The sequence below is a fragment of the Saccostrea cucullata genome, unplaced genomic scaffold (genome assembly GCF_032062105.1).
Source record: "Saccostrea cucullata isolate Sc308-1 unplaced genomic scaffold, CSIRO_AGI_Scuc_v1 ctg3387, whole genome shotgun sequence".
NCBI classification, from domain to species: Eukaryota; Metazoa; Mollusca; class Bivalvia; order Ostreida; family Ostreidae; genus Saccostrea; species Saccostrea cuccullata.
Genome location: NW_026933076.1, coordinates 22386 through 37218, shown reverse-complemented (window position 1 = coordinate 37218; position 14833 = coordinate 22386). Strand labels below are relative to the sequence as shown.

Here is a 14833-nt window from a genome sequence, read left to right as displayed (position 1 = left end):
TCAGATACAGAAATTGTATGATGACGAATTCAACAGATGATCACTGTATGCTGGACCCCCCTGTCCATTATTGGCACCAGTCCAGCTGCTATATTAAAACTTGGTACAAATGACCAGAGATGGGTGGTGTTCACCGCCAGCAGGTATAACTAAATTGTTCTCTACTGACCTACATTTATATAAGTATACTGCTTAAATCATGGAGTGTTAATTGTATTTTTTCTGCATAAAAACAAATAGATCCTATCTACAAACAAAAAGTTAAACTAGAGATACAGAGCCCTAGAATAATGATTTGCTCTTACAAAAAAAAAAAAGAATCTTACTATAATTACCTTTAATTCTTTATTTTGAAAATTCAGCATCAATTTTGAAATTTTCTAGGAAAAAAAATTCCCCACCTACCAACTAAATTTTACTTAACGTGTAATTGCTAATTGATTTACCTATGCAAATTACACATTTTGAATACCATTTCTGGCAGCACTTATCATAGCACAAGTCATATACACTGCTTCCAACCAACCAACCCCCCCAAGAAAATGCAAATGATTTCTGCAAAATGATCGTGATGTTGGCTGATCATCATACAAGAGTACATACATTTGTATTAATTTTGCATTCCTAGAAGTGCCTATCATTAACAATTAAAGCCCAGGAGATGAAATCATTCCTGTTTTCATCACTCTTGTCATTGATTGCAAGTAATCGCTCATTTCTACTAATTTATTGCCGACATGATCATGTAAAACTTCACATCAATTACATTGCGTTTACCTAACCCTTACCCCGGCTCAATCCTGCTTCCAAATCAAACAGCAGGCTTCTCCAAAAATCAATATTCTTTAATAACACAACATTTTGCATTCATTTTTTCTCATCCTCTGTGAGTTTCCAATGTCAGCTTGTGAATGGAAAGGAGCAAAATTGGCCAACAGTTCCGTGTGTTCACCCCCTATACATTCTGTAGAGACTATAGATTCAGATTGATCTTAACCCCGTATCCATTCAAAGGCACTCCAAATCCAGGTCTAATCAAGCATTTGTTATATACACACTGCAATATCCAGATAAGTTTGTATCATAATTGTAAAATTGAGAATTATGTTCATAAATATTTGAGTAAGCTTTGTTACTACTCTGCAATATCCTCAGATATTTTATTGATCCATATCATATTAAATTCAATCAACCACCATTTCCCTGTATATATTCCTTTCTTTAAAATTTTTGAAACTACAAAACATATCAAAGATTTTTTTTAAAATTTTGAATAGAGTTAAACTTTGGCATCTCAAACACTGATATCTCTAGGATGAATATGTGGAACTGAATTGGAAATCCCAACCACCTACCATAAACAGTGAAAATTTCCGTCCCCGCAATATTTTCGTCCCTTTCATCCTTGACACAACTGGGCGAATTTAAAATGGGGCGAATTCAAACACTGTATAATTTCTTTAACAGAACTGTGACTGGGCGGCGAATGTAAAATGGGGCAAATTCGTTAGCAAGTGAAAAAGGGAGAAAATAACATTGGGCGAAAATAACCCTGTATACAGTATTTTAAAAGTATTTAACACTTGATATATACCGGTAAAAACAATGGATATCTCAAGGTTATGTCTTTGTTCAATCAAGTTCATGATATCAAGGTTTGACTGGTTTAAGAACTACAGGACTGTAAATTCTGTCAGAATTACACTGTAAAATTGAATTGTGTTCATGAGGGTGTAATAACTGTAATTTTTCATGGATTTTGTGCAATGTGGTATGAATTCTTATCTCCCACAAAATTCTCCATAAAACTCAGGAATTGCAACCAATATGTGCATAATAATTAATTTATAATGTATATGTAAGATATCACCACACATACATTGTTTACTTGTTGGTTATGTAAACTGCCAATCTGATTGTTTTGTGTATTTATGCTATACCTCTTCTACAGGTCTTTGGAATAAACCATTTGACTTTTTTTTCTCTCTCTTTCTGAAGAAATTGTAATCATTACCGTATATGCAACATGGTTGCAAAATTCTCAAAATTTTATTCAAAAAGAAAATTTTACCACTTCATTGTTAATAATTGTAATAAACATGTCATTTTTTTTCTTCACTTTTGTTTTCCAATGTTTACTTTACAGAAATGTGACCTTGAATTTGAAGAAATACCTGAGTCAAGGTCATGATGCTCCTTCAAATCATAAGTAATCTTCAATTTAAGTATGATCTCTTTCCATGACAAAATGATGGACAGTACTTAATTTTTCAGTTTCTGTCAGTGACCTTGTCTAAATGACCTTGAGGCAAAACACTAGGCTTCTGTAATCTATATATCAAGTTTGAACTTCTCCTTTACACATTTCGTGATAGAAGAAAAATTCAAGATATTTTCTGTCTGTGTCCAAAATATGGTACAACACCAAGTCATATGAAATCTTTGTGACAAATGTGGCGGTCAGCTGGGTTCGATCACCGGTGGCCAGGTAGCTCAATTGGTAGAGCACCTGACCGGAGATTCCGGGGGCCCAGGTTCAAATCCCAATCTGGTTCTCTGCGTTTTTCTCCTCTCCCATTACATATGGTGCCATGCCATGGCCTGGAACTGAGAGATGAGAGACCTGCCAGGGATGAGTCTGGGTTGGTGTCTTTCAGGGACCAAAGACCTTTAAGGAGAGAGGAATGTGGAGGTCAGCCGAGTTCGGTCGCCGGTGCCCGGATAGCTCTGTAAGTAGAGCACCTGTCCGGAGTTTCAAGGGGTCCGGGTTCAAATCCCGATCTGGTCCGCTGCATTTTTCCCCTCTCACATTACATTTGGTGCCGTGCCATGGCCCAGAACTGAGAGGTGAGAGACCTGCCAGGGATGAGCCTGGGTTGGGGGCTGGGCTGGGACGGGATTGTAAAGGCAAACAGACAAGGTGTTTCCTATACATTTGTCCAAATTTAGTTTGTTATGGGTATTACAAATAATTTCAATAGATTATAGAACGTATTACCTTTTTATCCTGCTAGTGTTAGACAAAATCAGAACAAACACCAGTCTATATGAAGCTGAATCAATAGGAAAGCTGTGACGGTGTATCACCTTTATACTACGATTTACAGCCAGACTACCACACCTTTTTATTTTCACAGTAAGTTAGGAAAGTATGACATCAATACCAGATAGCATGTTATATCAGTACGTAATTCACAATTATTTGAAGTACGTAAAGGATAAAGTAAATTTTTAAAATGGTTTCCTATTCTTGACCATAGCAATGATTAATTAGACAATCTTTATCCAAGGTTACAGTAAAAATATATTAGTATATATAAAATGCCAGTGGGATTTGGTGGTCACCTGAATTTTCTAGAATAAAATTTATCACAAATTAATGAAAAAAGAAGACTCAAGATTTAACATCAAATGTGTGAACTTGATGAAGCTTGTCTCCTCAATGTCTCGAGAAACGAAAGACCTTTACAGCTTCCTATATGAAAATCGGTAAAATATTTCTTGAAAAAGCTGCCTTTTATTCAAATAGCTGTTTGTTTTACAAACAAAAATTACTACAAAACATATAATACTCGATCAATTCAAAATCACTCAGAACTTTGTTTTACTTTATTTAGGACCTTGTTAGCAAGCATATTTTGGACTTTAATGCCCTTTTCACACGACGAGTTTAATTCGCAGTAAAATAATGCGAAGTAAACTAATGCGAATCAAAATAATGCGAATTAAATTGCGTTCACACGACAGCTAATGCGAAGTAAACTAATGCAAATTAAAATTCTATTTCTACGGCCAGGCGTCAGTAAGGCTATTATGACGTCATTTGCAAATCACGTCACCTTATGCAGGAGCAGATGCATTTGACATAATGTTACAGTGTCTGTACACACATTTAAGTGATTAACTTTATTTTCCCTTAGTTTTTCACTCAAAAATGGAACAAATACTTCAAGCTGACCACGGACATGTGGCATTTGACCTACTAGCAATTTTGCCATTACGCATGCCTCAAAATTTAATTCGAATTAGCTTCGCTTAGCGTTCACACGGAGCTAATGCAAAGTAATTTAATGCGCAGTAAACTAATTCGAATTAAACTAATACGCATTAAATTGTCAGTGTGAATGCTAAGCGAAGCTAATTCGCAGTAAACTTACGTTTAATTCAAATTAAACTCTCCGTGTGAACAGGGCATAATATAACTGCACACATCACAAAGAAATTGCAACACATGCATGATCACAGTTTGCTTCTCAATAAATACAGTGCAAAATCTCTCATTTCAATTTGGTTCTTATTTTGGTCTGGATCGTTATTTAGTCAGGTTTGGCCTAATGTATTAACGTTACTCAGAATAATTAAGTAAAAAAAAAGTAAATTTTTGCAGACTGTCAATAGTTTGTAAAATGATTTTTAGCAGCTAAATCAATCTTATCAATTTATTCTACTCCGTTTGCTTGTAAATTATGTATCACTGACTAGATTTAGTAAAAGAAAGCAGAAAACAACCTTGAATTTATTTCCTTCTATTGAAATGTATCGTGTAACCGTAACCACAGACATTTTACAATTCGTATCGAACAGTGAAGGAGGCTCATTGTTTACCCCTACAATAAATACTACAGATTTCCACGAGACATAAAATGCACAGTTTTTACAACACTCACAGTTCTCGAATGCATAAACAATAATAACAAAAAAACAAAAGAATATTGATTAATTGCATCTTAAAGTGGACTGGATCTATAGTGAAGTGACATCTGCCTAGATGTGGAACAATCATACAATAGATTAACTGATAGGGCCTGTATTGTCAACCGCAGAAGCCATAGGGAAAGCAACATGATGGAAACTGTAGACCTAAAAAACCTCTACGTTATAGACCTTACAAGACTAGATCAGTGTGAAACTTTTCTTTATTTATTTATGTATCAACTTAACAGCTTGAAGAATGTGTATAATGAGTACATAATCAAAGTGCACTTTAACATCATAGATATTCACTTTTCTATAATGGATGATAATAAATAATTTATTGGTGTTGAACTACTAATGTACTTATGTCTATAATACGTGTTTTAATTACATTCATGATATTGAGATTTCTAACTCTACTGAACACTGCATATTATAATATGATGCTTATGAAAATCTGAGAGTCATATTGTCGGTATTCATGTGATCATGTGACCACTTTCCATTTCCACATCGGAAAAAAAAACTAGCCCCATCACTCTCTCTCTCCCTCATCAATTCTCTGGACTCTTAATTTTGCTGATTGATGACTGAGAGGCTTTAGTTCCTTCAGTCATCGGGTACCTCTAAGTCTGTCACAATGGGAGGGACCGCTGCATGATTTATGTCCAAGTCCTTTGTTATCTCCCTTCCCAGTATAATGGTTAGCAGACTAAAATACAAGTTAGTTCTTCCATAGTAATGGCTTTTTGCTCCTGTAGAATTCCCGGGAGATCTATCTATTGATTGTTTCCAGCCCAAGTCCCATTCCTCTGACCAGTTTATATATAATAAGCGTTTTCAGTAATCATATTGTCTCTATTCCGAGGCACACAAAGCCAGGGCTTTAATGTATCTCCCATTAAATGAGCGGTTTACTGATGACTGTCATTTCTGTAACTTAATTTTAAGAAATCATCTTTAGGTCTGATTTTGGGATAACAAATAAAAATTCTTCGGTTAAAATGCCAAAAAGCTGCAGAGATTATATAGCATTGCTGTGTCCCAGACTGAGTTGTGTGTGTATTTTGATAGGAAAAGATTTTTTTGTAGGATTATTTGATAGTACTTTATGAAACATTATCTTTTCCTAAATCATTTTGTAAATATAAAAAAAAAGGAAGCTGATGGTCAAAATATTTCTCCCTCTAAATTTGGAAGTTTACTTGTACATATAAGCTAGTGCATGTGTTTGATTATTATGAAAGGAAACACATATTTTTAAGTTTGAGCTGAAGAAAACTAAACAAAAAGTTTTAACTGCATAGTTCATTGTAAAGTCACCAATGTTTGATAAAGCCAAATTTAATCACTTATCAGAATAAATGGCAAAAGGCACTGATAAGTCAAATTTCAGATTCCAGAAACACAGAACTTATATTATTCAAATATGTTCAATAAACATGATAAACCCCCCAATATTTACCCTGTTTTGTTATTGTAAATTTGTGTCAATATGTTTGTTCTTTGAATCTTTTCATTGCAACCTTTCTGTAGCATTATCATGATTATAGATTATAGGTAAAAATGAAGTGTCTGCCAACAAAAAACATGTATCGCACACCTGACCATCTGTTCCGGAGTCGATACGGGGTGGTTCAGTCTTAACCCTCCTATGGGTTCTCCTATCTATACAACTGAATGCATACACCACAAGTTCACTTTAACAACATAAACAAAACTTATCACACAAGACCGTAATGAGGCACATAGGATAATAATTCAGTTTAAACATCCCTTTCAAACAGGAATGACATACTTAAGAAAAGTACATGATTTACCCCACAGCTGTGAGTTTTTCCTATTTTTTTATGACAATTTCACAACTGTATCATATTCCTAAGCTACATTTATACACCTGTTGATGGAGATGAATTCCAATAAAATCGGTTTGTATCTCAGCAATAAAATCAGTATATTCCTCAACAATACAAACAGGTACCTCAACAACACAAATCAAGAACAAACGGACCTCTAAACCAACAGAGGGGACACCAGGTGCCATGGAGGGGTAAACATCCCCCATCAATCAGGCCATACCAATATCTAATATAGTTCGTCGGATTCGCCGCTTCTATTTTCAACAAATCCAAATTATAATATTATAAAAATAAAATCCGCGCGCGCGTCCAAAAATATCCGAATACAATTTTTTTTTCTCGACTTTTTCCACAAAACGCATAGAAGACTTGGAAATTTGTATGATAGAAGCGCGGGATTTACTTAGTTAGTGTGTACTTTATCCTAGTAGTCTGCGAAGTTTTGCAAGATGCCTGTGTAATTAGCATATCCCAACGCCTGGGGCTACCATTTTTGGGGTCGGGCTAGTTGTTTTCTGCAAGGAGGTAGCCCGTCGGGCTAGTAAAAATATAACTAGTCTACACACGCAATACATGACAAGCACAATCGGTATTTTCACTCGTTTTTGTTATAAAATTCCCAAACAGTTAAAATTTTCCAGACAATATGCTCCTACTGTCAATAAATCTCCATAATCTTATCTGTTTTGCAGTTCTATCTGACTTATTCACTTCCAAAAACGATCGTTTTTCCTGACCCAAATTTCCTCTGTTCCTCCATTTATGGTAAATACATGCAGATATCTCGTTAAATTATTTACGATCACCCAATCAACTGAAAGATAAGTGTTTTGTGACTCATATAAAATATATTTCCAGTGTATTTAATGATTTAAGATGAAAACAAAATGAATTTGATTTCATTCTAAATGAGTGCAATGATCAGAAAAAAGGAAGATAATTTATTTAAATTATTAATTTTAATTTTTTTTTCATAATAATTCATGCATGATTAATATTGATACTGGGAACTTTTAACTTTAATTTTAAAAATAATGACCTCAGCACCCCATCGTCTCAAGCCACGGTCTGGAGTCCGCATATAGCTCTCTCCTACCCGTGGCTGCTTGATCACAAAAAGTGTCGTAATCTTGAATATTTACGCCTCTCTATTGTGACGTCATATTCAGTCAGTGGCAAGTTTTGTTTCCATCGCAATTGAAATCAACAACTGACGTCAACAGTATACAAGAAATCTTTCCTTTACTGCGATTGGATATTGAAAGGTCGCGATAAAGTTCATCTTCCGACTATGCTTTACTCGCATTGGTCAAAATTTTAATGAGCTACGAAGAATTCTCTCCTCGTTCAACCACGGCCAGAATAACTATTGGCCGTGGTTTGCGACGATGTCAGCACCCTGACTTTTTCAGCAATTAATTTCTTCTCAACATTAGTATTCATTTTAATTTTTGCCCCTCTATGTGGGTTAGTAACTTTTTACTTGGGGCAAGTAAGTTGAAAGCTGCCACTAGCCCGTGGGAAAGTACTTTATTTTTTTTTTCAATTGCACACCCCTGTGTACTCTAGTTAAAAACACTGAGTACAAAATATAATAGAAAAAAGAGAACTTAAAAATTTTTGCCACTAATATTATTTATATTCGCTCGCCTCACAATTTTGAAACCTGAAATGAAAAATAATATTTGTGAAATATTTTCGCTCGCTCGCCTCACTTTTTATTTTTGAAAATCCGAAGAACTATGTTACAAATTGGTGTGGCCTCAGTCACATATGGTGTGTACTTCTTGTCATGACTGGGAGAGGAAAGATCTGCAGACAATTCAGGGTGTACATAATGGTCTAACATTTAGTATGACTCAAGAATGTTCAATATTTCACTCAATGATGCATTGTCACTGTACATGTATTGACCATTCATGGTTAGTGTAGTAAGGTTACCATTAATGTCTTATTATTTTCATAAGATATAGATATGTAAGACACAGAGGCATTTTTTTTAAAGTTCACTTGGACATATTGAGTTGAAATATGAATAGAAGTAACTATTGTTAATTGATAATGTGTTGTCAATATTTCCAAGCCTCAAGTTGAAGGCCACAGCCACTGTTTTCTTCTTCTCTTGTGTAAGGTTATAAATAGTTCTATAGGTCAGTAAGCAGTTTCTCTAAAACCATCCCTATAACACTGTAGTACAAGACCATGTACTGGCATTGTTTCCCCATCTCACAGGTAATAGCATGGAGTCTGCGTTTTTGGAATACATCTCAAGTGATATAAACATAATGGAGTCACAAATCAATTATCCATCAAACCTTGTGGAATTCTTCGTTTAGCCACCTGGAGCTTTCCATAAAAACTCCCACTTCTTCATTCATTTCTTTTCCATCAATACATATCTATTTATACATATGTATAGGTAGTCGTTCCATTTCTGAGACCCATCAGATGTGAATGGCTTGGAATAAAGCTACAGTTCAGTCTCCCCCTCAGGTCTGTGTTTACTCGGCTTCTAAGACTATATACAGCTATCATCCTATTCATGTTTGCTAGTAAACGTTTTTGCTTTCCATTTTGCTTTTTGGGACTATCTCTTAAATATGATGTAAATAGCACACTGTCTGCAGTGCTGTACCATTTAACACAGATCTCCATTCCCTGGCATTATCTTGACACCCATCTTGGCAAACCACATAGAAAGCCTGATCATTTGTTTGGGAATGGATATATAGCTCTCTTTACCTTTGTAACATCAAAACCCTCTGTATTCAATATATGCCTACAGCCTTGGAGAGCAAGAGTGTTAAATTTAACTGACCAATATAATACCCTGGAGCACCCAATGTGTTGTGTAGCAATTATAGTATTATATATATAACAGTAAACAACTGTCTCTCGCCAGCTGTACTGGTCAATGACGACCTAAATTAAATTATGCCCGGTAAAGTATCGGAGCACTTTACTGCAGTTTTGTTCCTGGGTTTTACCTGTGCCTGTTCTTGACCATTGCATATATACCTGAGATTAACCAGATGCCAAAAACCTGTCATACATCATTGAGGGAACCATTACATATCTATCTACCACCCCCTCCATATCATGCAGGGAATCGGCTAATCACAAGAAACTCGTGAATTTTACACAATATATGTGTTTACATTTTCCACGATTACTGCAAAAATGCTTTCAGGACATTCCAATGTATACCAAAAACATATTTTATCTTGTGTCAGTTTTAATATAACACGTTTCTCAATCCATGCCAGATCTCATGTTTGATCCCCTATAATGCACTACATGTACTTGAGTGGTTCTACCTTTGATCTTGAATTCACGCCTTGGATTACTGTTGTACCAAGTCCCCCCAGATTCTGAGCACTTCCAGTCATGTTCAACAACTCTAGGCACCAGGTCTTTAATTTATTCACAACTTAATTTACTGTGTTACTCTTGTGTAAATGTACATTACAAAGCACTTAAATGACTCCTTCACTTCCCAAGTGTCTGCATTACTTGTAAACGAGGGATAAAATCTACCAGGCTACAGGAGAAATGGAGAGTTGGCTGTCATTGTTAAAATGGATTCTCATTTATACGGAGCTTGCAGTACCTGACAAAGCCATTACAAATGGTGGGTAAAGTGAGCACATGTTACTAATGTATTGATAAAGGGTGCACGTTGAGTGGGAAGCTGACGGATCAATAGTCCCCAACTACTACCTCTGGTGACCTGCCTCAGTTTATCATACCAGCTCTCCTGCTCCTACAATCAATATATATTTCTAATAAATGTGCAGGGGACACATATCTGTAGATTCGTGCAGAGAGAGAGTAGATACGTTCCCCAAGAGAATGCTCCTGTGCTTTTGGAATCATTTCATCAACACAAATTACTCAGGCTCTCTATCTGCCTGTTCTGATGAATTTGGGGATTTAGTTTCAAATTGAAAGATTTGCAAAACTGGTCTAATGGTACAGAAGAAATTGAACACTGTGCATGTTTACATTGGTGCATCTGCTCTGCAATTTTCTCATTCCATAGGTCAATCATTTCCAATTTTTTTCTTTCCCTCATGGATCCAACCCAATTTTTTTTTTCACTTAAGATAACTTTCTTGTATTCAAGCTAAGTTTATCTTTTTTTGAAATAACAAAATAATGACATTTTAAATTTTGTACTTTTAAAAACATTTACTAAACGGAGAGGTTGCATTCAGTCTTCGTCAATTATTTAATTACTACACAGTCTATGGAATCAGTTATTTCATTATTATGAACATTTCTTCTACTTCAGGGACAGCTTTACATCTGATCTTTGACAAAGTTAGACATGGATACACATTCAGAATCCTCACTGCTTGTGAAAGTGAAAGCATGCCTTTAATCTGATCTTTTCTGGGGAAGTGCTGTATATTCTCTGCATCCACTTATAAATTATGTACTTCCTGTAGTGCCTTGCTCTATCATCATTTCCAGGAAGATGACACCATCTTTAGAGCAGGTACCTCTATCATTGCGATTACGTAAAAAAAAAAAAATCCCTAACCCAGAGTTTATAATTTCACTGAGTGAAATAATTAAACATTTAAGGAAATCTGCATATCTGGTGTCAAAAATTATGATTTTTGTCACATAAAAAATCAAAAAAAATTCTTTTTTTTTAACCCTTATTCATAAAGGGAATTTGTTTTCTTCCTTGTATCTCTGTTTTATACTTTTTTAGGGTAAATTGTTATGTGAGCTGGAAAGGCTATGAACTTAACAGTTCACCTTAGAACCTACCTCCTCGTATGAGTAAACCTTGAAACCAGGACCTCCTCGAAAGGTCATGAACTGAACAGTAAACCAAGAAACCTACCTCCTCGTAAAACTTCAACTGGGGGACAGGTTCATCACAGACGTTTTCACAGAAGTCCTTAAAGAGCAAATAACCTGAAAAATAACACAAAAATCAATAAATATTTGTGATATTTTACGATATCAAAAGGATGAAGCCGTACATTTTACGTGGCTTATTCTGGTCTTATCGGTCTATGTGATCAGGGACCAGTGCATTTGGTCTAAGCTGCAGGGAGATTATTGTTCCAATTGTAAATTATTGATGAACTTATACATTGTAATTTACTCTGATAATCGTAACAATCAATGGATGAGATTTTCAGCAGAGATATTTTAAAAAAAGATGTATCCTGAAACAGAGTAAATGTTTTTAATAATATCACGGCAGAGTTTACGGACACTAACCCCAGCTGTGCATTATTGTCAACATTCAAAATAACTTGTGACAGGTTTTTTTGCTCTCTCTCAAATGAACAATTGTTAACAATAAACATATAAGCTTGTTTTTATTAATAAATTGGAACTTTACATAAAACAGGAGTTTCTATAATTGTTTTCTTGTTTGAATGACAACTGCAGTTTGTTTTTTCATGAAGTAATACACCAGCATGGACATTAACTCCTATAATAAATTTATTTACACAACTAAACACATTTCAAATGTGCTAAGAATTAGATATACCCTACAACTTACTTTGGGACCAAAATAGCCAACTATAAATAACAATAAACACTGTCAAGATAATATAGCATTGGGATTCAAAAAAATCACACTGAAACTTTCTATAAATCCCAAATTCCACTTAACTAAATTATTATTCAGTATTCTCTTGAACCCTTGTCAGCATTGCTAGAGCAATCGAGTATCAGTCTTGTAGACAAACTGCACATACAATACTCATAAAAAGATATATAGCACCCTATTCTATTTTACTTTACTGTCAACTTGTTTGAGCGATATACTCATTTCTTTAATAAATAAGCTTTAATAGTAGTATTCTTCCTGTAGGCAAGTTGAAATTCATGTTTATTTTATCTCCTTAGTTAGACACACACCAGGAAAACATTTGGTTAAAAATTAAAACAGCCTTCAGCCCTGTTAAGAAATGGGATTTTTAAAAGGGCTACTTCAGTATATAAATATATGCATCTCAATATCTTATCTACCATAGAAATTCTTAAAGCATGACAATAAAATTATATACCACTGGTGTAACCTACATTTTAGTTTCAGAGAATGCAATCACCCTTGAGCTTTCCAGGGAATGCGTTCACCCAGCACATTTTACTGACCAACATAAATATCCTCCCACACTCAATCTATGAGTAAGCCACCCCCCGCCCCCACCTCACTAATATGTGTACACTCTTTATCATTTTATTGATCCATAGGCATAAAGTCACCAAACCCTGCATGATAAAAGAATGAAATAAATTAATATGCACTGTGCAGCAGATACATCTACATCAACTGATATTTAAAGTTATTGAAGTAAATAGTGTTTCAATCCCCCCCCCCCCCCCAACGCACCCTCCCTCGTCCCTAATTATGCAAAGAAAAACTTCCAGGTATGTCTGAAAAATATGGTTTTGTCTTATCAAAATTCTCCATTTGTGGCCTTTACCTTTAACAATACTGTTCAGCAACATCAGTTACCTATTGGTTAACCCTGTAGATGCTTTATAAAAAGCAAAAACATTACTTCACCTATACTAATCAGCAATCATATTAATTAACAGTAAAGTGAAATGATCATTAAAGATGATGTTTACTCGGCAAATATGAGGCCATTATCACTGAATTCTCTCGTCTACACACACAGAAATCAATACCCATAGCAAGATTACCACTAGATCTACTGACTTGCCCATTTAGATGCATGCATTCATTAAAATCTATTTTTCTTTTGTGACAAAGAAAAATTGTTGAACGCTCCTTGGTACAAGTGCATTGCTTTATAGTGCAAATTTTATGCACAAACAGTAAAAGTACACAATGTTTACATCTCAGAATTTCCAAAAGATGTGTGTCACTTAATTAACTCCTATCCTTCATTAATTTCTTTGAACTTTCTTTCAAAACATTTTTAAAAAACATCATTGTTGTTTTATGTAAATGGGACGAGGGGGTTCTAGGGCGTTTTGTGGTTATTAGATTTCCCTTCGTCTGTCAGTATAGTGTGTATATCATGTGATACACAATGAACACTTCCGTATCGTATCCCTACACTCACCCAATTTCTGTCCAAAGATTTTGTCGAATGTCACTTCACCCATTTTTGTGAGGTGTTTGTGCATCACGCTCCGGACGCTGAAATATAAATTGTCATCACATTTATTTCTATATTGACTTTTATCATTGCGAGAAAACCCCTTCGGGAACCCACATTGTCTCGGCGATACTGATCAATCAAAAAGGACCTTATATCGACAAAGCATTATATGACCATTTAACATTTGGTACCTAGGGTCGGGTAAAATAATTTTCTTGCTTGCACGGGCAGCTGGAGTCGACTTGCTCTTCTCCATCGCCATCAAGTAACTGACATCGGCCAGGACCGCTTCTAAATCCGCCATTTTGTCTAAATTCGATTCTACCTTCCCAAAACAAAATCGTCTAGGCGGATTGTATTTTCTTCCTCAACCTTATTTAACACTCCACACTCACAGATAATTCATCCCGTGTATGTGTACGGTCATTCTGTCTCAGAAATTCACACATATCTCCCAAAATCATCCGCTGAATCCAAGCTTTTCACCGTGCATATCAAATGAGTCCATACTCTGCAGTGTAAATATTAATTAGTTCGGCAGTGCTGACTGGTTGGTGAGATGTATATTACGAGCTTTATCATTGGCTAAAATCGGACATAGAACGATCAATACACCAGACTGCAATATTTCTTTCTGAGGAAAAAAGCAAAAAAGTTTAAAGAAAATTTCACATTTTATTATCACAATATTTTAAAATAATTGTGTTTTTTTCAGACACTAGAGTAACATTTTTTTCTTTGCACGATATATAATTGTATAAAATAATCCGAGTAAAATAAATTATTGGTTTTTTTTTTGGTTTTTGTTTTGTTTTTGTTTTTTTAAAAACACACCAAGATTTAGTTATTATCCATTTTATTTTCATAAAAAATATAAATAATGACAAAAAGGACATGATTTATTTCTCTAATGACAAATTCATGTCAAAGAAAAAAATCAATCCTGGTGCAACATCAGTTTGTTAAATTCATGAATATTAATGCGATAAAAAGAAATTTAAAAAAAGAAGTAGGGTTTTTGTTTACTGATTTTTATTTGAAAATTATTTGTCTTATGACATTTCCTTTGAATTTTTTTTTCTCTTCGTTAAAATGAAAAAAAAATCACAGACTTCTGAAAAATGAAAAAAAATCACAGACTTCTGTTTTCTAAGCTGTTTTGAAAAG

General features: G+C 34.8%; 1 protein-coding gene across 4 annotated transcripts in view; it reads right to left on the bottom strand.

Moving 5' to 3' along the window:
- LOC134237231 (beta-adrenergic receptor kinase 2-like) overlaps positions 1 to 14207 on the bottom strand; it is a 32187-nt gene extending 17980 nt beyond the window's left edge. For 2 of the 4 annotated variants that reach the window (XM_062719333.1, XM_062719336.1), the window contains exons 1-3: positions 13858 to 14206; positions 13628 to 13704; positions 11413 to 11486 (exon numbers count right to left, since the gene is read on the bottom strand). In XM_062719333.1, coding sequence (XP_062575317.1) covers positions 11413 to 11486; positions 13628 to 13704; positions 13858 to 13970 — 264 coding nt within the window. In that variant the 5' untranslated portion in view covers positions 13971 to 14206. Of the gene's footprint in view, positions 1 to 11412; positions 11487 to 13627; positions 13705 to 13857 lie in introns of all 4 variants that reach the window. The other 2 variants (XM_062719334.1, XM_062719335.1) reach the window with 2 other exon arrangements.
- Positions 14208 to 14833: the final 626 nt, after the last annotated feature.